Source organism: Musa acuminata, chromosome BXJ3-7, assembly GCF_036884655.1.
Source record: "Musa acuminata AAA Group cultivar baxijiao chromosome BXJ3-7, Cavendish_Baxijiao_AAA, whole genome shotgun sequence".
Taxonomy (NCBI): Eukaryota; Viridiplantae; Streptophyta; class Magnoliopsida; order Zingiberales; family Musaceae; genus Musa; species Musa acuminata.
In genome coordinates, this window is record NC_088355.1 from 7845213 (window position 1) to 7872944 (window position 27732).

The window sequence follows — 27732 nt, forward strand, 5'->3', positions numbered from 1 at the left end:
AGCGGGCGAATAACTGCATTTAAAACTTCACAAAATACTTGTCTTTTCTGTTTTGCTGTACGCTCTCGCTTTCCCTTCTTGTGATTGGAGGCAACAACCGGGCCTCTGCGGGACCCACACGAGGAGACGGACCTCATGTCAAATAGACTCCCTCCAACTTTGTTTTATTAAGTTAATCAAATAAACAAAACGAATAATCCAAATAATGTATTTAATAACTCAGGAGGGCGGAGGCAAATTAAAGAATGATGATATAAAGGATATGGCCATTTCTTCAATATATATATATATATATATATATATATATATATAACATTTTATAGGATAATGTAATTTTAGATACTGATACAAAAATATGGGTTTTAATCTACAGATATGGATAAATCTCATACTTCAATATTAAGTATTATTTTGTAACTTAAGAGTAGTAATTTCTAATGTTTCTTATTTTTTTTTATATTGGTTTTGAAGTTTCTTTTCCCAAGATTCTATATATCACGTGCTTTAGGTTGGTTCATTTTTGACCCGTTGATTTCATCCACCCATGATTCTTATTAATGAAAAATGGTTTTCTTTGGAACATCGCAGGAGATAATAATATGGATTAGGAATCAATCAATCAGCACATGAATAATTTTCTACTCTTAGTTTCCAACTCGAAGAACAACAAAGATTGTATCAGAACTACTACGTACACTAACTTCATATCTAATTTTTCCTTTTATTAACAGACAACATTAAGCTATAAGGTTTGTTACAGAGCCAAGAGTGATCAAAGCTACAAGACCCCGCAGGAGGCAGCTGGGTTTTCATACATCGAAGAAAATTTAATGCAGAAGGTTGCGATTACTTCCAAGCATATTACAACGCCAAGAACCATATGATCATCAGAATCAACAAAATTAAGAGCATGATGCACCGAATTGGCACTATAGACTTCCATTTTAAAACATCTAACAAGCAGGCATTTCTTATCCTTAAAATCCATTTCATTCCCCAGTTTATTTATGAACAAATATGATCCACCAAGTCAGAGCAATACCACCCAAATAATTCTTGTTCATCCCCACTAACAAATTCAAATTATCACCAATTAAGCTTCTAAGAAGAAAACAAAGTGGATTATAAGGGAAAAAAATTAATAATCTAGATGCTAATTTTCAGTTAAGTCTTCACCATTCAAGGTCCTGCAATAGCTGCATGCTTCTACATATTATGCACACAACAATTCGTCCCCAGAAATCTATGCTTTACTCACTAGCAACCATCTGGCCATGAGTTCGTCGGGTATCACCATACTCCTAGTGAAAGCAAGTACTGAATTTGCAAACCACTAACCTGGAAGACATGAAAAGTAGACAAAAGTTAACTCATCCAGCTAACTATTAAACAGTTTAGTTTCACCTACAATGAGTGAAGAGTCTAAACACAACTGAAATATATGCCATGAAGATCAGGATACACAGAAGATATGCTGTCAACTTTTAGAGGATGATCATGCTTCCCACCCAGATTTTAATGCTATGTTTACCACGTGAAAAGAAGTTTGCCTCTAGGTCTAGGGAAAAATATACTTGATAAATAACATATATCTAAAAAGAGCTAAAGCAACTTATTTAACATATGGAAAACTAATCAGATTCAGTAGCTATGAGATCATAGAGAGACATACTAGCTTCAGCCAATAACTTTAACCCTCATATAGATGCCTTGGATCTGGGTCATAATTTTTCAAAACATGGACTGGATGTTTCATATTTAATTCCAAGGTGATGGGTATGCTACATCGTTCTTCTCCAGCTTATTTAGTTAGTAAGACGGTTTTCGATTTTTTCAATTGTCTGAACAGAATACACATTTTAAGAGAATTATCTAGCATCTACTGAAGCATATCAGACCACAGAAAAATGGTTCAAGTGTGAATATATTGCTCTTGCAGCACAGTTACCAGACACCAAGCAGCATTAAGTTGTCAGACAAATATTAATCTAAACTGATTCAAGAGTACTTACAGGGCAGTTAATCACAGGGAGGAAGATGAAGTCATAGATTGTAACGCACAGAAACATCTAAAACCGCTGGGATTTGTGCATAAGTTGTGAGCCAACTGCAGGGAGCGATAACTGCTCTGAACTTGGTGAAGGTTTTATTGAGTGATCACTTCCCGAATTGTTTATGGCCTGTTTATTTGTGACCTTAGCACCACTTATATCTCCATCTGATTGATGTGTTTCAGCCAACTCTCTTATCTGATAAATTTTGCACTTCAATTAGTACTTAGCAGAGATCTTCAACATGATGGTCTACAAGGAAAACATAATACATCAAAAGCTTGCCAAGAAGCAAATGAGAGAAGGTTACCATTTCCAGCCGTTGTTTATGGATATCCAAAGGCAACTGCAATTTAGAATAATAAAATTAGAACTCCTCTAATCATCTGAGGAAGCTCATGCTGATCAAGTAACAAAATATTGATAAAGATACAAAAAAGGTTACATGTCCCTCCAAGATATTTATAAATTACAGATATGAATGGAAGCAAGCAAAGAAACTTGAAAACAGGATTTGTAAGTACACGAAGAAAAGCATTAAAATTCAGGATGGCAACCATAGGGGAAGGGTTCTCATGTTTGTCTTTGGAACAAATATTTGTGATGACTCTAGATCTAACACGAGATCAATTGCATGGCAACCTTATTAAATTTCTACATTTCCCACCATAATAGTAAACATAGCAATCAACTCACTAAAACTATTATACAATTATGACACTATAGCATACACTAACTCACACACTAACTGTTATTCATTTCCCACAATAATAGAAAAGCTTTAACTTCATTACCTAAAATACTCAAGCCCAACTTACTACCAGAGGCCATCAAATCTTATTTACCAATCAACTCGTGATCTCCCAATGTCAGACTACTGGGGTACCACAAAGCTCCTGCCTACTCAAAAGTCTCTTAATCAAGGCCTACAATCATCACAATGTCTAGAATTCATTCTGTGACCAACATGTGGGAACACTTGATATGCACAAGGAAATCCCCATCATGGTTCGTGCTGGTTCACATGGAGGGTCATAGAATTACTTTGATACCAAATCATGACACAAGGACTGTGTAATAACTTGTAGAAAGGATGCCTTAACATGTCGCACAAAATGCTTATGCTCAAATTACAAATAGTACGTGAATCATGACTTATGTACAAATCGTGTGTGTAAGCCTTGAGGCATTGCACATTATCATGAATCCTAAGTAGAAGAATTTTGAATATCTGACATCAAAGACATCAATGACATCCTATTGCAGTGGTTTAATTACCTTTGTCTTATGGTTAAGCCTAATGCTAAACTTTCTTGTCATTGCACAATTCATCTTTGATGAACTTAAGATATTTGTCAAATAAGTATTAAATTAGACATCAATGGCGCAGTGAAAATCAATTCATGCTTTTCTTCTAAGCAAATCAAAGGAATTTTTTATAATGTTCATGAATACTGCCCCTAAAAGGCTCCTCATAATATATACCATTTCACGTCAGTGGGTTTGCTATGGAAATTAAATCATTATTGAGAAGGTTCCATGGATGATTTGAAAAAAAAATTATGATCAAGTGTTATTTCAAGGTCAATTCCTAAATACAGCACAATGCCCCTGAGCAACGCAAGCTCTGGTGAAAAAGGTATATGACAATCAATTAAAAGAAATATTTGGCCCAAGAAAGGCCACTTATATTAATAGATCATGCGACCATAAGTGCCTTCTTGTTTCATTGCTCCTTTAGAGATGGTACAACTTTCCATAAGAGGTAAGGCACTAAATTCTATATGAGCACTGTTCAACTCAAACACACAAAATCAGACAATTGGAACCACATTTGTTGCATGGAAATCCTTTATGTCCTTAATCTACCGACAACTTGCAGTCAAACATTGAAAGAAAAATTAAAAGAAACATTTAAACATTTACTTTAAACCTCTATAAACCCTTAGGATTCTGGGTGATTAAGTCTGAATCATAACCTAAAATAATGAACCTAAAGTGCTCGATATGCTGTCAAGAGAGAATATCTTCTAAATTCACCTCAGTCTTGGACATAAACCGAATTATTTGGCAGAGAAGCTGTTAATATCTTCCTAGAACAGCAGGCCTCCACATTGTGCTAGTTGGTAAGGCTTCATGATAGTTGGCACATGCCAAAAGATTGTCTAAACATATGTCATGACTTTCGGCATGTGTTGGCATCACACCTCCCCATACCTTTCTGGACTGGTATGTTTTAATCCATGACAACACGTGCTGATCAACATGGAAACCCTAGCTTCATATATTGTGATACATAGTTTCTTCAACAAATTCACCTTGTCATTTGACGAAAACCATCATCATTACATAGTTTCTTCAACAATCAGCTTTCATTTGATTAAAACCATCATCATTACGAAATAAGCAAAATGGTGAAGTGAAACAAAACAAATGACAATGAGCTTATCAACCATCAGCAGCAGTGATCTACAGGTATGAACACAATCATTACTTTCTACTCTTTTCTACCTCAATAACCACAAATTAAAACAATGGCTCCGACCTGTTCATGCAAACACAGCATTCTGACCTAAAGGCTGTGACCCAGTGATTTACCTTCAAATTCATTAGATTAGAGATAATTTTCTGATGATAAAATTTCATTTGATTCATCCCATTAAGTTGATTCAGAAAGTAAAGTCGGGAATTGAAATAGGTACAATATATAGGTCATGCAGCAAATGACAAAAAGAAAAGACTTAAAGAAACACTTACAGATTCTTTTTGGTAACTCTTTTCCTCCCTTGTGTAACCTGGAACAGCCAAGTTCCAGTTTTTCTCTGCATAAGATCGACCTCAAGTTATGTCAAAGAAATAAAAGCCATGGCCATATTGCATCGCTGGCCAAGTACTCGAAAGAATGAGAAGAATAATGTCTTTTCCCATATATATTTGAAGTAGTACAGTTTTTAGCCTTTCACATATCAAAGATCTAATTTCATTTTGATTACTTCACAGTGGATAGACAGAGAAAAAGAAATGAACAAGAAATTTCAACCAGTGGTGAAATGGTGGTGGGCATAAACTTTTAACATACAAAAAAGTGAATTGAAAAGCACAAATTGCAACAAGGATGTTGGCTAAAGCAGTTCTTTGAATGAAATTAATTAAATATTTAGAGGAGTTATCTAAGTTGCAAACCTAGGTGTAGCAATACATCCTTAGCCTCCAAAGTTGAGGATTTGCGATGCTTCGCTAGACTGCAAGCAAATGATGTAACCTGCACTTCGAAAAGTAGTTGCATGAATGCCACAGGTCAGATAGAAACTCATCATGTGATGACTAAACAACATTCACATCATTTAGATAGACAAATCTACAGGAAAGAACGCAAGCTTCAAATGTTATGCAACATCAACATGATAAGGTCAGAAGACATTTATTCAATGTGGTCAAGGTGCATTAGAAAAGCAACAAACATGCAACATACAAGAAAGCATATATTCTACTGCATATATCATTAGTCTGTAACATCAAATGGCTTCTTCAAATGGTTAGAATACAGACAAAGAAAGGTAATGTCAGAGAATATCTTGATGGATTTTGGATGCATCACATATACCATAGGTGCTCATTGATTAGCTCCAGTCGGTCAATGCAGAAATAGGTCTGACACTAGTCTAATAATTTTAAGTTCTTAGAAGTGGCACATATGGGAAAACACTCACAGCTGAACATAGACATGTTTACTACTATACAACACATAGACATAATGCACATAACATTCTTAACCAAAGTTTGTTTATCCTAATTTGTCAGCACAAAAATAACTTTCAGATCTAGAAACTTGTTATGTAGCATGCCTAGCACTTGGTCTAAAATTTTAGATTCCGGTTACTGGCAGTGAACTAGTAAGTCCATAGGCAAAACTCTGTCCTCCTTTAGTTTCTAATTAGATTATTCAAATAAACTGAACTTTTGTGTATATGCCCCTCAAGTTCACCATATTTGCATATGGTTAAATTTGTTGCACTTGCATGTGTGCTCCAGCATGAAAATGCATAAACAATTTTTTATCGGAATGGTTCAAACTCTTGGTGCATTAAATATGCTAAAACAAGTAGACCAAATGAGAACTTTTTTGTTGCAAAAAAGCAATATCAAGGGATATTTCTTAGTTAATATGCATTAGTTGCTATTAGTGCCAAACTTAACAACAACATTCTAATGCTTGACAAGAGAGTTCTTGGCAGTTTTTGTCACAGAAAGCTGGTTGAATATGGTCTTCTAAATATGCCAAATTCCCATATATTTAACTTAAGAGTTATAGATGCGACTCAAGAACGAATTATGATAATCGTGACTGCTCAAAGCAAGGCCTATGTGGACTCGAAATACATGAGAAACAGAAGCGGGAGTGGCATCACCAGTATACATTCACCTCTTAAAATAAGGAAGATACCAGGATAGTGTTACAAATTACAAGAAGAAGAAGGAATCAGTAAGATTCATATTCACAGCCAACGATACTGTTATGCTTTCATCTTCTATTAAGAAAATTAAAGACATAAGGTATATGCACATTACTGAGTCAATGAAGTCATCAGCTATCTCCAAAAGGAGGTCTTCAACTTCAGGATCCAATTTACCCATGGGATCTACCTGCAACAACAGTAAAGATCATAAGTCAATGCCAAACGATCAAGACATGGAAGAAAGAATTCCATCATCCAATTTACCCACATAAACCAAAGACCACAAATTAAATAAATCAAGTTTGCACAAATCGACACTGTAGATGCATATTCAAGGATATTAAATACACATGCATCTAATATGAACTCCACCTACAAACTAAATCACACTTTTAACTCCTTAAGGAGACTAAACCTCATCCTTAACTCATTACATTATCCAGGCAGATTCTTTATCCTTCTAAACATTGACAAGCATGCTTGCTGCTATCCACCAAAATGTACAGGTTGTGGAAAATTAAATTATAAAACAAACAAACAAAAATTAGATTGTTTCTCCTAATATCAAATTTTGTCCAACAAAGTCTATAAGGCATCTACATAAACACCAAACAGTGTTCTGTATCAGTTTATGCATATATACTGACAACATTTGTGGTTAGATATGTCAAATAGTTATCATACATTATGGATTTCAAAAGCAAACAACTAGTATATGCATGGTAAAACAGATAAATTGTCATTGACTATAATTTGGGTAAGTTGGGTACCTGTAAAACTAAATCATGTATTTTTCTCTTTCCAAGAAGTTGATTAGTTGCTTCTGCACCTTGACTAGAACTTCCACCAGTCATGGTAGTGCCCGAAGCTGGTGTTTCTGGTTGTGATCCAGTTAAATTTAAAGATTTTTGGATTGCAGACCCTGGTAGCCGTGGAGATTGTAGCTGCTGCTGCTGCTGCAACTGCTGGATCTGTTGCAGCTGCTGTTGTTGTATCAGATGTTGCTGCTGCTGCTGGCTAGGTAGTGGCTGCTGCACCAATTGAGCAATTTGCTGTTGAGTGAGGGCCATGGATTTTTGGTGCAGCTGCGATGAAGCTAGTTGCTGTGTCAAGAACGACTGCTGCTGCCTTTGCTGCTGTTGTAGATGAAATGAAGGAGAACCTGGTGAAGGCAATGATGGCTGCAAATGCTTCAGCCACTGCTGCTGCTGTTGAGAAAGATTAGTCTGTACAAGTGCCGATTGTCCGTTTTGAGTCAACCCAGATACTTGTGGATTAAGTGCAGCAGCTGATGGTGTCCTGGGTAAGCTTTGACCAGGCAGCTTCTGCCAGACCAGCCAAGTATTCTACCGTTAGCCTATTGTAATAAGTACCACCAAAACACAAACAGTTGCCAATAATTTTGAAAACAAAATTACCACATGACTATCAACAGAAGTTTATGCATCCAGTAACTATGGCAGCAATACAAAATGCTGCATAAATTTTGTTCTGATTGCCGGACAGCAAGAGAGAAGTAACATCTAAAATCAAATGCTCAAAATTAAAACAGATATTAAAATACAAATAAAATCAGAAAACATGTTGCCAAAATTTATCAGCACTAATGAACTTTAATGAAACTAAGAAGCACACACAAAAAGAAAATCATTCATTATAACTCCACTACTAGGAGATCAAATTCCCCACATCAGTAGTTCAGGGTATTGACCAATTTGGATAAATACACCTGATCTGTATGTGTTTAATTAAAGGATCAAGCAATTTTTTTTATTTTTCAGCCTAATATCGAGAGTAGGTTGTGAGCAGCCAGAACTCATTGAATTTAACTATGTTCTGATTTGCTAGCCTCAATAGAAGAAAAAGGACTGGGAACACAAAGTAGGAGAAGAAGAGAAGCCAAGATAGAGGAAAGACAAAAATGAATTGTGACTATGACAGTGAAATAAAGGAGCTGATGTTGCCACAATTGCATTTGATATTTACAACAATCATAACATTCACCATTAAAAGGCAATATAGAAATATGGAGATGACAGTTAATCATCCTTAAACTCTTTTGAAAATAGAATTGTGAACATAATCGCGATAGATGACATGAAATTTATGATTAATTTCAAATCCTATGGACATTATATTTTAAAAGGTTTATTTTTCCTATCAACTTTGCATTGTCCAATACTTCAGTGATAAAAAAGGCATTGAAGCCACCATGGTGCTCATCATTATCTTCAAAGTTGATAAGTTTTAGATCTTTTTGCATGACATATATAAAAAAGTTATTTAGCACTATATTATCTCTGATATTTATTATAAAAATAAATATATCATAATTACTTTAATAAATTATTTTGAAGATATTGTTTTATATAGAGCTCAATGGCAACAAAAGATTCATATAGCTGCTTCAAATAGTTGGGACATCGCGGCATGATGTCTGTTGTTATTGTTATTGTACTTTATCAGTTTATTGTTTTTATCATATTTTATATTTAAGTTTAATGTTCATTCTGGGTATCTTATGAAGTCTGAAAATTAAAGAATCCTTTATAGCACATAATTCGTTTATTTTAAAATCATTTGTTTTTTTTTCTAGCTTCTGATATTTTTTTTCTTGATTGATCCTTATCCACCAATCTAATTGAACAAGTTCTGTTAATGCCAATTATATTATCCTTATCCAATCCTAATACCAATATCAATCATGCAATAGCATCAAAATGCAAGGCACAAATTTATAAAAAGTAAGGTGTTAGGTTAATTCACTAGATGCAAAAGAGATACTCCAAGGTTTTTAATTTTGAGCATGCTGGTCATGGAATTGTTGCATGCTGCAAAATTTTAAAACACGATATTCCCGCATCATGATCAAGGATGAAAGCATTAGACATATGATGATACAAGCATAACAATCTAGAATCATTATGTGGTCAAAGTTTGTGAAATTTAAGTTGCAAGTCAGCAAAACCCACTCACAAAGAACAACTTAAAAGTTCAGCTGCATGTATTACTTGACATATAGCTGATTATTATTATTATTATTATTTTTTTTTTTGCAAAGGGTAAGTAGTAAATGCAGGTTTGATCTCAGGGGAGCCTGATGTTATGATAAAGTGTTTACCAACCAAACTAGCTAGCACATTCATTTTGTACATTATTTTGTTTAGAAGCCCTTTACATATATTCTTAAGCATTCAGACTAAAAGCATACTAATTGTAATGCTTTATATCCAACCAGAATATACCAAAAGTTATGAAATAAAAGTTGCATACTTCAGCTGAATGAATTAGAGCAAAGAATTTAGATGTTTATTCATGCCATCAAAGTATTTCCATCGATGAACTTACTAGTCTCTTGCATGATAGACCTCCTTGGTGTATGTTATTTGCTGATAATATTGTCTCAGTTGATGAGAGTCTAAGTGAAATAAATTATAAACTTAAGCTACGGAGGGTGATTCTAAAAATAAACAAGAGAATATAGTTAAATTAGATAGCAAAAAGTCCCTTTAAGTAAAAACCTTAGGTATCTTGAATTAATTATTCAACAAGATTGAGAGATCGATTAAAATATTATTCATAGAGTAAAAACAAGATGGTTAAGATGACGAGGAACGTTAAGAGTCTTGTGTGATCATCGGATACCTATGAAATTAAAAGAAAAATTTTATAAGACAGTTATAAGACCAATAATGCTTTATAGATCTGAGTGTTGGACAGTTGAGAAAAAACATACACAAAAAAATTGTGTTGTCGAGATGAGAATGTTGAGATGGATGTGTGAAGTTACCAAAAAAGATAAAAAAAAATATTTTGATTCATGAACAACTAGGTATCGTTTCGATAAAAAACAAGATGAAAGAAAATCGTTTAAGATGGTATGAGTATTTACCGAGGAGACCTCCGGAAATGATAGTCAGAAGAGGTGAAATAATTAATATTAGTTGTAAGAAGAGAGGTAGAAGAAGATTAAAAAAAATTTTAATAGAAACTATAAATAAATATTTAAATACTCTGAGCTTAACTAAATATAAGACTTTTTAAAGATCTCAATGGCGGAAAAAGACCTATGCAGCCGACTCTAAATAGTTGAGACTTACGACTTTGTTGTTGTTGATGTTGTATTCATAACATCAAAGCACGTCAATTCCACCACCTCTCCTTTCCGGTGGTGAGATTGAGAGCACCTACTTTCCCGTGTATTCTTCTAATCAAAAGAGAGAGCTAGAAGACTAAGGACAGAATACACATGTAGCTTACATGGGATTCCTTCTCTTTCACCAACTCAATAGTTACCACGGAAAAGACTAAAAATGTACAATACTCAAAGAGGCATTTACCTGAGGTGATGTAAGAGCTGTTGGTTGCGACAGCTGCTGTTGTCTCATCTGCCCATGCACTAAACGTTGTTGACCATATGGTAGAGGGCCATTTGCTCTTAACTGTGGATTGAAACCAAGGCTACTCATCATTCCCATATTCTGCATTCCTTGCACAGCCTGACCAGACGAATTAGCTGAATGGAACTGACCGCCTTGGACCAAACTCTTCTGTCTTGGCTGCAAATAAGAAAAGGTATTTAGCAGTCTCTTCATTTCAACATTACTCTGTTCCTCCTTTGCAATCAAACGTAATAAAAGTGTTTATGTGTCAAGGTAATGTGAATAAGTGACATTGATAGAGCATTGGTTAACCTGAGCAAGCATCTGAGACTGCAGATTGAAATGTTGAGCAGTCTGCCCGGGCAGCATCGATATCTGTCCTGCCTGCGTAATCATCCCCGACCGTGCCATTCCTGCAGCGGCGGCTGCGGCAGCCAGGTGCTGCTGCTGCTGGATCTGGGCGCCACCGAAATTCATCTGTCCACCGTAGATCCCTGCGTGCTGCCGCATCGCGCTGGCGGCCGCCGCTGCGCCGAGATGCTGCTGGATCTGACTCAGTCGCGGCATCGAACCGGACCGCTGCAGGTTCTGCTGTATCTGGAAGCTTGAAGAAGGCGACATCAAATTCTGCTGCTGGTTTTGCATCTGCTGCTGAGATTGCAACTGCTGCTGCTGTTGCTGTTGCTGTTGCTGGGATTGGATGGACTGCTGCTTGGTGGAGTAGTCTAGGGCTGCGGCGGCGTTGAGGGCCTGCGATTGGGGTTGGGACAATTGGGGGGAAGAGATCTGCGCGAGATCGCTGGCGGCCATGGACGGCGAAGGGGGGATTTGGGGGGAAGGGAGGTTCGGGTTCTGGGGGTTGGACGGCGTTATGGAGGCGTCGCTGACGCCAGGTGCTGGTTGCGTAAGGGGCTTGTTGGGGGAAGCGGACGCAGGGTTCTCCGCCATTGCCACCTCTCTCTCTCTCTCTCTCTCCGTCTCCCCCCTATATGGAATTAGAAGACCTCGGCGGCGTCGAATCGACGGAGATGAGTCGAAGGGGGAGGACGAGGCGAGCCCGAGGAGGGAGACGAGGGATTTGGGGGCGAATCGACCGGGGAAAGGGTGAGACGGATTTTCCCGTCTTGGCCGAGACAGCATACAACCTTCGCAATGGCAAGAGAAGCCAACCTTTTCCCGCGTGGCTTTATAATATAGGGCAAAGTGGTGTTGCCTGTTCTCGAGTGACAGCTGAGCGGCACCAGGGCGACGGGATCTCGTGGCATCGAGCCCAATTATGCGCTCTTGCTGTTGGGTCGGGCTGTGTATTGCTTGCTCGCGTGGGAGTGCATGGTTTCCACTGTGTGTTTCTTAAAACAAGAAACATAAATATAGTATACACTTAAAAAAGCACTTCGCCCTTTGTTTTCCGAATCCGGATGGCCTTAACGTTTACTTACTAGCAACTGACTTTGTTTTTCGTTTTTGCCGTGTTTTAGAAAACATAGGTGTAACCGACCAAAACATTGCAACTCACGATCATAAGACAATATGCGTCTCAAATACTCGATCCTTCAAAGTTAATTCTCAATAGAGAGGGAGATGAAAGAACAACCACTACAATCTTATCTTGTACTTCTATCTGCCACTTAATCAAATTTCTAAGGTAGCATTCTGAGGTCAACATGCAGAATAGTCAACATGCAGAACAATCTTCCCCACCCAGAGAGGTGTTTTATCCCGTATACTTGACTACTAAACACATCAGAAATATTATACAACATCAGTCATGAAGAGTCTTGCCATTTCAGTTTTATCTCTTCATGGTTATAACATCACATTCAATTCTCCCATTCAACTTGTATAACAGACTCTAATCCAATCGACATTTACAGTGTCATCCATTATACATTTATAGTATCCCATGTTGTCTGAGGATGCCACTGAGAGGAACACCTCACCAAATTGTGGAGATCATAAAATTGGCCGGTAGCCTCTTGAAGGGAGGTAGCGAGTGATCCATGAAGAAAGAGTTGAAACTGGATCACTAACCCAATTAATCTGCCATCAGAAAGCAAACTCAACTTAGATATTACCAATGGATTCAGCAAGATGCCAACTGAGAGACTGCTATTAGCCAGAAACAAACCTTTCCTAATCAACTTCTCCTTCTACCATGTTTGTATTGTTTTGAAGTCGCTTTCCTGACTTCACAGTTGCTAGGCTTACTGCTTGAGCAGTGGCACACAGTACTGTACCTCATGTAGCCTCAACCAGCTCTTCCTTTTATGCGAACCCCCTCTCCCTCTTTTCCCTTCAAGAGAATTGCACAAGCTTCCCAGCATCCGTATCTAATAAGCAAGCACAATGGAACGTATCATTCCATTCATCTACAGAGCTATAACTCAGCATGCAAGTGGAGGGGAAGATTCTTTACAAGGTTCATGGTTTGATGAATCACCTTCAGCTTATTACATGCGACTGCTCAGTGATTCCAGCGGACTCCGGTCATCTTCGGGTATCAAAGGCTTCTCGACGTCACCACCAGCACCTGCTCCAGCTGCAACAAAGTTAGTCTGGCGAACCACCTGGCATCAGCTCGTCCGAAGATCACAAAGGTGAGCAAGGCCAACCTGGTTGTCTTGGTGCAACTGGAAGAGTCAAGAACATGCAACTTCTTTCTTGATGCAGGAACGTAAAAGAATGTTAAAACATAGTTGGATGTCATGACAGTAGAAATATAAGTTCGTAGTTACTGATGCAACAGAAGAAGTTTAATCCTGTGATGCTATCTTCATGTACCAAATTGTCAGGAATAATTAGTTTTTTCTACTATAGCAGATTTCAGCAAAGAGTGTACTCTATACCATCATCAAAGAGTTCTCAGTAATATTATCTCATTCTCAATCAGTAAGGAATGAAATCTAACAAATACAAAAGAAATCACGATACAGGATTATTAGATGGTGGCACAGAACTCACAAAAATAAAGGGAATGCAAAATGCTGGTACAAATGTTCTTTCCCCATGGAATAAGAAATTTTGTTCTCCTGGAAGTTGCATGTGCAAGATGATAAAAGGAATCATTCAAGGATACGATGAAAACATAAAAAGAGCAATTTTCAGATGGCTCCAAATCAACAAAAAGATGAACATATAATGGATTACTTTCCACCTATCTACTAAAAAATGTGGACCCATGAATTAGGAGAAAAACAACCTTAATTTTAACATCCATCTTCTTATAATGTGTCTCAACTCACTGACAAGTTTCTCAACATGCTCAGGTACAGACAAATGATACTGAAGAAGAAAGGAAGCTGTGATCAATCCAGGCAGGGAGTGTTGATCATCATCAAAGCACAGTAACAGGAACCTGTAGAAAGGAGGAACAATAGGTCTAGGAACCATTGTGTTGGTTCATCATGCTGCAAGTGGTCAACTGGAAAGTTCAAAAGAAAAATGGAAGAGGGTGTATATAAAGAAACTGCAGTGTCATATAACAGAATACAACAAATTAGAACAACAGCTGAAATACTGTATAAAAATTCAAAAAGGCTTGAATTTTATTGGCTTGAAGAACAATCAAATCATCTTAACTACTTAAGGAACACATTACAACTCATTCACATTCCCTCAGCCCCCACAAAAGGATTAGAAAAGGGGAGGAAAGCTACTCTAGTGACTGATTTAGTTTTACAGAAACTAGTGTTACAATGAAGGATGTACAAGTATGGTCAAACAGATGCCAGGATCCAAAACATTAGCAGCGAAGTTTTGGCGGGTAACAAACATGTGATAAAAGCCATTGCAGTGGAGATTTGGTATCTGCCACATGAAAACTCATGATACTTCGAGCAAAAATTCACATCCTTCACAAATAAAACAGTCACACCTGCTGAAGAGCATGCCGCCGCAAGTGAGAGAGTCGCTGTTACCTGCATCAGGTGAAACAGCTTGTTTGAATTTACAGGACAGGAATTCAATTTTGTGCACTCTGCAAATGCCTCCAATAGAAAGGCTGAGAAATCAGAGACTTTATATTTGGCAACATCTACACCAGACAGAAAAGTTTAGGAGAGTTGAAAGCAAGATGCAGCAGATACATTCTACAACTAATGAGTGTCACACATGGTGAAGGCATTCAGACCTTGAATAGGTGACTTTCAGCTCAACTCAACCATCTTTGGCACCTACATAAGGATTTTTCTCTAGCTTGAAATCCTGAATGACTTGGGATACAACCTCAAAAACTAAATTCAGCAATCAAAACAAACGAAAACATATTGATTTACCCCCAGTGAAAAATTTGTAAGACAATCCTTTGATTTTCATGATTCATTTCAAGGAATTTTCCTGGGTATTAATGTGTTTAACATCAATGATCAAACAAGTTCTGATCTCCAGTCTTGTGCAAATTGCTGTGAAAAGAAAAAAAAATCTAGCAAAAACTAAGAAAATTTTGAAATAAAAATTATAAAGATTTCAGGTTCTATGTTAGTCGGATAGCCATATGCATTTACTTCATATCAAACTATTAATGAACTTTAGTGGATTACTGTGCAATCAATTATATATCTCGGTTGAGAAAATATGATAAGATGTACTCTTGTTTAATTGGTCATTTTTTTTAATTTTGAAATATTGGACAGCTAAAGTTACTAAGAAATCAGTTTGAATGCCTAGGTGATGCCGAGCCATTTAAGGACCTTGCTACTTATGGACCACCTGGCCACTTTCACAACCTTGCTTGCATGAACTGACAATTTCCAACTCAGCATGCATAGAAGGGTAAGTTTTTCCATATAACCACGAGTCAATAATGATACAAGCTGTGGTTCCTGAACATTTGGGTTCCAAAATTTTGACCCCTCTTCATCATGAAGTTGTCTTAATGGCAATATTGCTACTTCTCTTTTTGTTGTTTCTAACAATTATTTTTGGTCTTCCTTTATATCTCCTCGAACCATTAATCTATTTTAAGCCATCTCATGTCACCAGTGAGTTTTACATACTTACATAACCATGTTAACCATGCTGACCCATGCTCTACTAGATCAAGCAAGCCTACACACAACTAAAACATCCGCTTTGCTTTGTGCTGAAACTGTAAGATGTTTTGGATTCTGTTCAAACTGATTCAAAATGTAGGCCAACTAGAAGAGTTTGTAGTCAATACTTGATCTACAAGGCTAAATTTATTGGATAGTTGATATAATGGTGCTAATTTATAAAATACAAATAGCTGAATTACTAAAAATCCTCAAATAAATTAGTTAAGAAGTTTTACTTCAGACATACAGAACCAAACAAATCCAAAGCAAAAGACAATGTTGTGACATACATTTGTAGATCTTAATCCTACCAACTGATACTCTAAAATGATGTTCAAGATTGTTATTTGACAACTTTTTAGTGGCAAAAAGGTAGCAATCTTGACAGTTTTATCATGGTCTACTACAAAATGATGAAATAGTCGAGCTACCATGTGTTTAATGTTTTTTTTAGTTCTATAGCTTAAACAATTACTTAAACTCCCAGAATGCTATGTGATAATTATTTTAATAATCATCAGAAAAGATATAAGTAACTAATTTGGTAGAATAAATATGTAAATGGGAAATGACCTATTAGTAACTTAACAAGAGCAATGATACAATACTCATGTTTTAATCCAATTAGCTGTTGAATTTTATAAAAGTTACATCAACACATTTACCTAGAAACAAGATAAATGGAAGCCAACTAACTAGAAGTGAAGAATAACCAAAATCCTTAAAATTAAGTAGTATTCTAGTAGTCAGAAAGATTACAGTCGTGTCCAAATTATTTCAAACCAATAAATATACGTAATTTCAGCATAAGAAATATCAAATCGATATGCAATGCAGATAAGCCATAGATGGTAGTAAATAAGAGCTAACGTAAAAAGTAGAAGTGAAAAAAAAAAGTGAAACTAACGATCTACCAGAGAATGAGTTTCAGCAGAGGCAAAATGGCATGGAGATCTATGGAAGAAAAAAAAAGAAATTCTGTAATCTACAGTAACATGGTACTTGAATTCTGTTGCCATTATCGTTGACCTATAGAACCATAGCGTCAAGGATGAAGGTACGACTACAGAACCAGAGGAAAGTCATCCAGATGCATATAGGTGATGACAAATTTCGTAAAAATACTTACCCAATCACCAACCACGAACACGCTTACTAGCAAAGATTATGCAGATCTATATTAAACTTCAGATCATAAATATCAAGACATAAGAGCCCAAAGCTCCACAAGGTTTGTAGCCCCATAGAAGCAATCAAGTAGCTAGCATAGATTAATCATAGGCTATTAACTTCAATCACTCGAGAAAAACACTAGGAACCAGAACACAAGCATAGGTTTGATAAGATCAATCAATTAAGCCACCAAGAACTCGCCAAGTCAACCAAATCGCACATTAAATGACAAGTACCCGCTCAGAAAAGCAAGGGATTACCAGAAATCGGTGTAGTCGGAGAATCCAAAAGCGGAGAGCATCACTCCGATCGAAGCACCGGCAAGTGTACACTGCCCGGTCCTCAGTAGCTGCTCCAAAGGTTCCCTTCAATGTCCCCTTGCCATAACCCTAATTCCACGTCCACCCACAATTCTAATAGCCGATTACAAGCTCAACCCCTAAATCATCCATTGTAGTTCGAACCGCGAGCTATCGATCGCCAGGGGCGGAGCGCCAGATTAACGAAACCACGACGCATTGATCGAGCAAAGGAGCGATGAATTGCAAGGCGAGACGAAGCAGGCGGGACTGGGTTGGTAACGTATCGCCACCTGTCTCTTTGTTCAGTCCCACTGGTCTCATCTGTCTACGCATTGCCTTTATTATTTCTTAAATAACTAATAATCGTAATAATAAATTATTAAATGAAATTTTCATTTTTCTTCCTCGAAACAAATAGCAAAACCAGTCTTATGTGATCGTATGACAATTCGTTTCTCACAAACATGCGAGAATGGACGCTGCAATGAGTGCATCTCTTTTGGGAGACGGAAGAACCGATGATGTAGACCACAGTGGATGCATGATTCGGCTTCACGAACAGAGATGGAAACCACGACACCGAGCTCGACAGAGAGGACACGGCCAAAGTTCACATGACGCAGATGCGCCCAAAGAACCCGTGAGGTCTGCGCACATCCCAAGAAGGGAACAGAGGACGGGACACCGTCGCCTCGCCCTTCTCCTTCGATTAGGTCGCAGTGGGAGCCATGGATGGCCCCAGCAGCATGTGGTGATGTGGTGGAGGGAGACGACATGGTTGCCCGCTCACGGTTGCCTCTGCAGCTGTCAGGTGCTTCCATCTTAGGGTTCAGTAAATAGTTTCTATGGGTTAGTTTGCCTCCAAAGATGAAGCTATGAACACGAAGCAAACCCTTGACAGCACGATAGTTAAAGATCTTAGTTGCAGGTTTAGGTTACAGATGGAAGAAGAAGAACGTGAGAAGAAGACAGTGGAACACATGCACGTACGTACTTGAGGTTATACCATACACTACTACTGCAACTTGATGAGGAGCCAAGCTTCCATCTTTGGATCATTTCTTGGACATGGAGGCCCTCCTCCGGAGAACGATCCAGTAGAGGACGCGGTAGAACGCGAAGAACCCAAAGAGAACCTGCAAGTTTGCCCACCTTTCTCCCTCCCTCAAGCCTCGCCTCGCCAGCACATCTCTTCCGGTCGCCAAACACCCCCCTCCCATCTCCTTGCCGGCCCACTCGAAGCACCGGTTCGCTTGACAGCTGTACTCATTGGCCAGCAGCGCGTCCAGCCCGTACTTGTATGGAGATAAGTAGTGCACGAAGACCCAGTACTCCGGCATGCTCTCCTTTGCTATGAAGTAACCGGAGAAGAGGAAGAAGCCCGCCAGCGACACCGTGACCAGCGACGTGCCGGCGATGTAGTCCGGCGCGAGGGAGCTGACGAAGAGTACGAAGGAGTTGGCAGTGAGGACGAGGGCCCAGACGATGAGAACGAAGTCGGTGAACGCCGCCCACGAGGCGCAGAGCCCGGTGATGAAGTAGACGGAGGTGGCGTAGAGGAGGGAGATGGCGAGGAGGTAGGGGACGAAGACGAGCGTGCCAGCGACCAGGTGGGAGGAGAGGCGGTAGAGGCCGGAGGAAGTATCGCGGAGGAGGATGGGGCGCTCGCCCACGAAGATGGGGAGCGTCTCGGTGGTGGAGGAGAGTAGGAAGGTGAGAGTGAAGGCGAACAGGCCGAGCCGTTTGCCAATGCCCTCGTCGTCGAAGCTCAAGTTGATGTAGATAGTGCCCAGGAGGAAGCCGACGATGAGCGCCTCGATAGTGTTGGCGAGGAGGAGCTGTTTGGTGCGGAACACGAGCTTCCAGCAGCGGCCGTAGAGCGTCAGGATTTCTCGAACTCGAGAACTGGAATAGTGGACTGTGATGTCTTCTTCTTCTTCTTCTTCTTGGATCTTCGGTTCTATCAACTTGGTGGAGGAAGCTCGTTGTGCTTTAAGGGTGGTGGTCGGGTGGGGGAGTTGGTGGAGCACTTCCATGGCGAACTCGAGGGGGTTGAGCTGGGAGGGGACCGAGAAGCCGGCGGAGAGGAGAAAGCGGTCGAGGGAGGAGAGGGAGCCGTGGTGGATGACGGAGCCTTTGGAGAGGAGGAGGAGGGAGTCGATGGAGGAAAGAAGGCGAGAGCTGGGCTGGTGGATGGAAAGGATGATGGTGGTGGAGCGGGAGGCAGCGACGCTCCGTAGGGACTGCAGGACGAGGTGCGCCGATGAGCTGTCGAGGCCGGATGTAGGCTCGTCGAGAAGGAGCACCGCAGGGTCGCGCAGCAGGCTGAGGCCGATGGAAACTCGGCGGCGCTCCCCGCCGGAAAGGTTGCCGGAAAGGCGGGTGTGGGCGAGGTGGGAAAGGCGGAGGTCGGCGAGTAGGGAGGCGATGACAGCGGAGGCGGAGGCGGAGGCGTGGCGGGGGAGGAGGAGGCGGGCGGCGAAGGCGAAGGTCTCAGCGACGGTGAGGAGTGGGAGGGAAGCATCGTGCTGGGGGACGTGGGCGGAGAGGCGGCGGAAGGAGGCCGGGTGGAGGGGGGACGAGTTGAGGCGGAGGGAGCCGGCGGTCGGGGCGGTGCGGGCGGCGAGGATGTCTAGGAGGGTGGACTTACCGGCGCCGCTGGGACCCACGACGGCGAGCAGCTCGCCGGGGCGGGCGGTGAGGGAGACGTCGCGGAGGATGTAATGCGTCGGTTGGGAGGGCCGGCATTGGTTGAGGAGGAGTTTCAAGGCGTGCACGGCGGTGGGCTTGACATAAAATATGGAGTGCGCCGTCAGTTCAAAGGTCTTCGTCTTCTTCTGTTCTCGCTGAGGAGGTGACGGTGGTGTTTCGGCCATGACAATGGTGGTCGAGGGGGAGGAGGAGGAAGCGGTGGGAGAAGAAAAGGAAGAGGAAGGAGTGCTGCTAACAGAGGGGATGAAAGATGGCTGTCCTTCCATCCTGCAATGGGGGAGAGGATGAATAGAAGAAACAATAAGAGACAGGGAGGGAGGTTTTGATACCCAAAAGCTAAAGCATTTGATCAAACACCAAAAGTGACGACCATGTGAACAAACAACACTGTTTTTATAACTTCCCATGCAAACGGCACGCTCCGTCAGTCCTCTTCTTCTTCTTTGTGTATGGGATTGTCGACGCCTCGTTACGACGACGTGTCAGCTTCAGACTCAGAATTCCTAATTACATGGACCTCGACACGTGTGTGTTCCACGTATGCTACGTGTCAGGTCATATATGTAACATGCAGACACCTATTCCGCTTCCGTAACTCCAAGAATTACGAAGCAACGAAACAAAATTGCTTCGTCATCTGAATCTCAACCCGGAAGTCGTGAACAGAAAACGAAAACATGGATGAAGTTATGAGCTGGAGTCACCGAATCGGAACATTAAATTAAAAGTCGAGGCAAGCCAAACAAAAACAATTTACGTCTGATTTATTTACATACTCGGGCATGAATAGGCCAACATCAAGCAATCATTCAGAGCATGAAATCAACTTAATTATAAGGCGTCAGCACGTGAAGTCAAAAAGAGGCCACACCGCACACACTCGTGATTACACCATGCATGCATGCATGAGTCACGAGTCTACTGTAGCAAACGCCCGCTAAGGATGCCTCCTCTGTGTGGAATGTGCTTTCCCGTGACCTTGCTGGGTTATAATTCTGTCTTCGTTGTCTACTTCTTAAGTTATGCTAGAGAGAGAGTCTCCACATAGCCGGGATGGTCATCCGTTTGGATATGTATGTTTTAGGTGAGAGAGGAGGACCCAGTGACCACAACATATAAGAACAAATAGAGTATATATAGGTTGATACCTTCAAATAAATAAATAAATGGGATGACACAAGTCTCTTTTGTTTCTTTTTCTCGGAATTATTCTTTAATCAAATAGCTTGATGTTGATTCAGATAGAGAAAAAAATAATAACAATAAATAAGGATTAGTCATGCAAATACATAATTGTTCATGGGCAATCATGGAAGAGTCTTATGTGGAGGTAGGTACAGTTGAGAAAAGCATACGAATGTACCCCTCTACTAATAACATCCTTCTAGTCTGCTATGTCTCAACATGCATAACTTCTGATCACTATACTATGTTTATCTCATTTTTCATTCGACACATGCCATCTTCCATCAGATCAAATCACCTAACAATACAATCATATCTAGGAACATCCAGAGACATATTTGTTCTACCTCCTTTAAAATAAGTAGATCAAATGCTCACAGAGTTGAGTGACATCTGCAACATCACGTCTATCCCAAATTTTCTTCTCTATAACAGAAATCCAGAATTTTGTACTTATCAATTAACATGGCAAATAACAACAAGTGGTAATATCCTAATAATTTAGAATCAGCTATATCCGTCTAAGACAACATATTTGATTGTACTGAGAGCAATTAAACCTTTTGACAATATCGGATGATTTTTTTTTTTTTGGTCTCCTTTTTTCCTCTCTCACAACAATGTTACTTATCTCATCCTGTTTAGTAATAACATTTGCAAATCTCCGAGGGAACTTTCTCCTTTTATCTACTATGAGAACCACATCTAATTGTTTGTCGTTAAAAACATTTATTTTCCAATCAACTTCACGCATCAACCTCAATATTTTTGTCTACGCAAAACATGACAAAGCAGCAAAATAATACGACAGAGCATTCAAGCAAGAAGAAATGAAGTAAAGCTCGGAAATTCAAACTTTTAGGAGAGATGAAAAAGACTGCTTCCTCATGTTAAGCCCCAGCCTCTCAAGCACACTTGTGCCAAACTAGAGTTATGGTCAATCAAACCTGGGAGACTGGATTTGGGTTTTCTCAGAGAGCTTTTTCAAGTGATACTCTCCTAGCGTACAATGGTAGCTAGTCTTCCTAGGGCTAGAATAAAAGGTGTGTAACATACACCTGTAACCATGGAATACCATTTCACTTGCCAAGGAAGAAGCACCTTCCATGAAGTACACCATTTTTGGGACATGTACCCAAAAAATTTTGGATACTGATTGCACAATCAAAATCTATCTTATATACTTAGAAATTCAGAAACTTCCAGCTTCTCATTAAAAACAGAGACATGCTAGATACTGATAAAATTCGGAAACTATTTCCGCCTTGTTAGAAAGCACCACTACCCATGATTAAGGGAAAGAGTAATTTACCAATATTTGAGTAAGAACAGACTGAGAGTGTCTTTCCTGGATTGAAAACTTGTTTTCAACACTTCTGAGGTCTTAAAAGTCTGATGATGACAGATGGCTTAATGAATTATACCACCACAAACCTCCAGCATGTATGCTCCATGTAGAGTATTCTGCGATGTACAGATACAATGAACTTCGTGAACCATTTTTAATATTTTTGTTATAGGGGAAAATTCACACATGAAAAATACAAATACAAGACAGCTACACTATCCCATAGCAAAATGCTGCAGTTAAGACCAGTTTAACAGAAAATTAAGCAAATACTTACTATTAATGGAAAAACTGGAGGGTAAAAGCCATACATGACTAAAAATTATCTAACAGCATGAACATAATATATGACTAACCATCAGAGAGGACAAAAGGAGGAAATTTGTTGTCTAGAGTCCTGCAATATCCCACCATATATGTTTAGTTTTCTAAAAAGCACATAGGACAAAATAAAGAGAGACTGGAAGCCACATTTCCCTATTTCTGCAACCTTTGTATGATTGATCTCATAAAAGCAATTATGGGGCCCCAAATTTTGTGGGAAAATAGGCAGTGGGAAAACATCTCCTATAAAACGCCCATCTTAGGCTGCCCATATGTTTCTAAATCATATTTCCACTGGGATGTTCAACAAAGCCCATACTGGATTTCACATATACCATCAGATACAATTTAAGCAGCATAGGCCCACTGGAAAACAGCCAGGCATCTTGATGTTTTGAAGGATAAACTTTCACCAACTTTGAGCAAACTGACCTTTCTTAGATATGTCCTCTGCCTGTCACCTCATGAGATTTTTAAAAGAAAAATTTTGGTCAGATGTTACAGTGATTACATGGAGTCAAAGGAAAACCAATTGCAGTTGCATAAATGCAGCTTATATTACACTTCAAAAGTTTAATACTGAGAACCTTTTAATTTCAGGAGAGGTCCCTGCTTCTAAAAGACAAATTCAAAAAGTTAAATTTGGAAAGGCAAGACATGGAATAAAATTGAAACTGTGCCTTGAATATCATAGTTTATTCAGAATTCGGTCAATTACACTTAAAATACAATTTAGTTCACACATGTATACATATATGGCATACTATTTTCACTATTTGATAGCATAAAAAAAGGTACAAACCTGTAGAGAGAACAAAATTATTCACCACAGGGGTTGTTCCCTTATGTTTGAGCTTAGCTTAAATCAAGTATACCTAAATTAGATATTGTCCGTTACCAAGCAGCTTTTATCAGGCTTGTGTATAGGAATTGGAATGCTTTAGACCCATTCTATACTCACAATTTAAGCTTGCTTAACTATAACCTAAACAAAATACTCCTAACATTGACAAGTTGTTTTCTCTAAACCAGTTCATAATTGCTTTCATACCTCTACTCCATTGCAAACCCATTTCCAAACTGATGATTTTGACTAGCAAAGTCATTTTTTTTTATAGTAAAACTGGACATATTTAATCTCTTAAGCTCTCTATGGTACATTTACATAAATTACACACTTATTTTGAATGGCACAAGCTAACCTTTGGATATACATCTGCAAATGCAGTATACTATGAAAAATTGAAGCAATAGATCAAAAAAGGGTCAGCTTTCCATCCATAAATTTGATGGAAAATGATATGTCACTTTAAGTGACCCGATCACACTTACTTGCATTTGGAAAGCAAGAAAGATAATCGTTCTATGAATTCATATCAATTATTTCGCAAACTTAACAAGTTCTTTGCAACTACACTATGTTTCCTTGATAGCTGCCTAAAGACGGAGAAAATTCATAGAATTTAGTTCATGAAGATCCACACAATGTCACTCAAAAGATCTTTCTGCTCACACTAAAAATCCAACATTTAACCATTTTTCCTGACAACTCAACATTACATTAATTAATGTTACCTCAGGTATGGGACTAACAAATTGAGCAACAAAATTGGATTTCCCAAAGACCTTGCTGTGTGTGTGTGTGTGTATAATCTCGATATATCGTTGATTCTAGTCCAAAACTTAATTTTTTTGCTATCTTGTGTCTATCAAACAGTAAGAATGAAGAAAAGTAAGTAAAAAGAAAGACAGATAATCTAATTAACCCACTGATTATTTTGCAAAAGCTTTAGCTCCTCCTCCTGCGGTCAGCTGCGAACTGGGAGAGCGGGACGAGCTCTGACAATGGTGTTGAGATTGGAGTAGACACCGGCGTGGGCAATGGCGACGTCCGGCAGACCGGGCAGGACGCGTTGAGCCGGAGCCAGACATCGATGCAGAGGAGGTGGAAGTAGTGGTGGCAGTCGGGCATCATCCGGAGCATCTCCCCCTCCCGGTACTCGCAAAGGCAGATCGAGCAGACGGTATCCCCACCCTTGGCCGCCGAGAACGGGAACTTAGGGTACGAGCTGATGGCCGCCTGATCGAGCCCCGATGCCCGGCCGCCGCCCTCGCTGTCCTCGCCGTCGTCGTCCTCGGCGACGAAGATGATGTGTCGCTGGAGGACGCCTTCGGCGGGGATCGGGCCCGGGGCGGAACCGGGGTTCTGGGGTCGTCGGCGGCAGCAGATGTAGGAGACGACGAGAAGAGCGGAGAGGAGGCCGAGGGAGACGGCAATAGCGAAGGAGAAACTGAGGGTCGTGAAGAGGGAAGAGGACGAGGAGGAGGAGGCGGCGCCGCCGGGGGAGGCGTGAGTGGACATGTTGCGGCGGAGAGGAGCGGCAGTGGCATTGTGGAGAGGAGAGGAGAGGGAAGGGGAGGGAAGGGGGAAGGAAGGGTTAGCCTTTTTGGGGGGAGGTGGGTGGGTCTGCTCAGGAACTGCATTGAATGGGGAGTGAGACGGAGAGAGAAAGTGAGGAGCATTGCATCAAATAGGTGGTGGACAAAATTTTAGACCGTCCACGGAAAAGGTGCCCAAGTGGAAGAAAGCAAACACTGGAGCTGCAGCGACAAAACTGGTGATCGACGAACAACAATACCCAACTCCAATCGATTTGTGCTTCGCTTTCAACCTAAATATAAACGATCGCAACGCACGCCTGCAAGCAGTGTTGTCAACCATCCATCGGTTCTTCTTCCTCTTCCCTTCTTCTTCTGCGAGGTTGAATCCACCGAGGCATTACCATCGCCACTCATGACCCGATAAGGCGGCCCATCCAACGCCACTGCAACCACCGGCTGTAGATCGAGTATGTCTCCGATCACGAACACGAAACTGTGGTTCCGGGTGGGGCTCTCGCGGCCGGTCACGTCGACCCGCACGACGGCGTGCGGCCGGGGATCGCCGACCCGCTTGAGGTCGTGACCGGAGATGACGCGTCGAGTGACCGAACCCAAAGGCTTGGATATATCTCCAATGTGTGTTTAATGTCGTTGTTGATTGGGCGGGCTTTCTCGGAGAGCACAACAAGAGAGAGAGAGGGAGAGAGAGAGAGGACCACATGCCAACCTGAAACCTGACACAGCCTCGGAGGTTGGTTTTACATTATAATGTTCTAAGCGATCATTGGGTCCTATCGATCAAAGTGCCATCGGAGAGACACCTCAATAATGAGTCCTTACCATGCCTCTGCCACCTTCATCTACCCTAATCCCATCCCATCATATATATCATTTAGGGACAATACTTAAATACGTGGGCACTACCCAATAAAATAGAGCTAGATCTGCCACATCATCACCAATCATAACAAAAATTACTTTTGACATCTGAATTAATTGTTTTGATACATAGCCTTTCTCTTTCCTCTCGTTATCATCATTTTGATAAAATTATTCCATAAATTAGAACATTATTCGATATATATATTTATATATATATACTTACTTACTGTTGTCTGCTGCTTTACGCTGATTCAGGTTGGGGAGCATGACTCTTGTTGAGAGGAACGTTGCACCCACTTATGTTGGGGCTGTGGCATGCCTTTGTAGGTTTCAAAAGGCAAAATGCATCATGTCCAAAAGCATTGGGCTTTTCCAAACTGATGAGCTTTCAGATCGTAATTGGCAGACAAGTTTAATGTATTCTAAGCTGATGCAAGTCATTGCTGCAATGATGTTGTAGTGTGACTTGGATCTTGGAAACTGAGTCATGGATGGCCTCGTGTTTTAGGAGAGCCACAGTCTTTCCTGATCCATATTTCTTATTCCCGGCCTGAGGACACACTTCAGACATCCCTAACTCTCCACGGGAACTGAGTGAAGCATGACCGGTGTAGTGGTGTGGCCACCACTTGATGAGTTCCCCTGTAGTAACACAGTGTCAAGAGTACCACTTTGGAAGGTGAGAGGCCACAACAGAGCCAATGAGAAAGCACGTTTACTTTGGCCACAAGATTTAGTGGCAGAAGCAGTTGTTCTTGCTTTGATGAACACTAAAACTGTGTCTGCACTGCCCCCATTGTCCGGCAACATGATGGTGAGTCCAAGGGAAGGTCACAGAGCTCATGACCTCCTCTGCATCCCATCCCTTTGGTTTCACCCTGTGCTGGCTGTCTGTTCCAAGGAGAAGAGATGCAGGAGGAGGGCTGAGAACACACTTTGGAATGACTTCCATCATATACATGTGCCTCATTCACTTGTTCAAATCGAAGGTTAAGCACAGGGTGAAGGAATGATGTGTGTTTAAGAATACTTCAGTTCCTAATTTCTGGAACCAATATTTGGTGCCCTATGATAATAATATGACTCAAGAATTTTTATCATCAAATTAGGATTTTCGGGTGACAAATGGTTGGATTGATTTGTATACATGATGTCAAATTTCTAAATTTTATTCCCTAAACTTATTTCCGAATGTTTATGGGTTTGAAATCTCGTTTGATAATATTTTTGTATCAAAAAAATTAAACAAGCGACGATGATTCATTATCTCATATATTAATTTTCAAAGATAAATATCTTCGATTATTGATATCAAAATCAGTAACCGGGAGGTGAATGTTGATTGGATTTTCATAGTTCAGTGTTTCTTAGTATATCTATATCGAATCTGATTAGATACGACATCGGTATCCTGAGATATTTTAATTCATTAAGGAATATACGATAGGAAGTAGGTATTAAATTGCTTACATTCAAATATCGGAGTCATGATGAGTATTGA

General features: G+C 40.1%; 3 protein-coding genes across 30 annotated transcripts; all 3 read right to left on the bottom strand.

Annotated features, from left to right (window-relative positions):
* Positions 1–893: 893 nt before the first annotated feature.
* Positions 894–12037, bottom strand: LOC135583032 (transcription initiation factor TFIID subunit 12b-like). Its single transcript, XM_065160658.1, has 9 exons — positions 11203–12037; positions 10849–11067; positions 7279–7833; positions 6621–6695; positions 5235–5313; positions 4809–4873; positions 2362–2397; positions 2013–2249; positions 894–1338 (listed from the first exon to the last, which is right to left on the bottom strand). The coding sequence occupies exons 1-8, from the start codon at positions 12028–12030 to the stop codon at positions 2070–2072; spliced, it is 2037 nt and encodes a 678-aa protein (XP_065016730.1). The 5' UTR covers positions 12031–12037; the 3' UTR covers positions 894–1338; positions 2013–2069.
* A 534-nt stretch (positions 12038–12571) lies between these two features.
* Positions 12572–20477, bottom strand: LOC135642071 (ABC transporter G family member 4-like). 27 transcript variants are annotated; one of them, XM_065157885.1, is made up of 7 exons: positions 17357–20477; positions 14765–14807; positions 14090–14245; positions 13503–13520; positions 13331–13420; positions 13019–13220; positions 12572–12930 (listed from the first exon to the last, which is right to left on the bottom strand). In XM_065157885.1, the coding sequence occupies exon 1, from the start codon at positions 20374–20376 to the stop codon at positions 18454–18456; it is 1923 nt and encodes a 640-aa protein (XP_065013957.1). In that variant the 5' UTR covers positions 20377–20477; the 3' UTR covers positions 12572–12930; positions 13019–13220; positions 13331–13420; positions 13503–13520; positions 14090–14245; positions 14765–14807; positions 17357–18453. The 27 variants fall into 27 exon arrangements, with proteins under 27 accessions (XP_065013957.1, XP_065013951.1, XP_065013949.1 ...); XM_065157879.1 differs by having other exon boundaries at positions 13331–13429; XM_065157877.1 differs by having other exon boundaries at positions 13503–13546.
* Positions 20478–22486: 2009 nt separating this feature from the next.
* Positions 22487–26092, bottom strand: LOC135583037 (RING-H2 finger protein ATL67-like). Of its 2 annotated transcripts, none has more exons than XM_065159128.1 (2): positions 24738–26091; positions 22487–22759 (listed from the first exon to the last, which is right to left on the bottom strand). In XM_065159128.1, the coding sequence occupies exon 1, from the start codon at positions 25327–25329 to the stop codon at positions 24757–24759; it is 573 nt and encodes a 190-aa protein (XP_065015200.1). In that variant the 5' UTR covers positions 25330–26091; the 3' UTR covers positions 22487–22759; positions 24738–24756. The 2 variants fall into 2 exon arrangements, with proteins under 2 accessions (XP_065015200.1, XP_065015201.1); XM_065159129.1 differs by lacking the exon at positions 22487–22759 and adding an exon at positions 22794–23421 and having other exon boundaries at positions 24738–26092.
* Positions 26093–27732: the final 1640 nt, after the last annotated feature.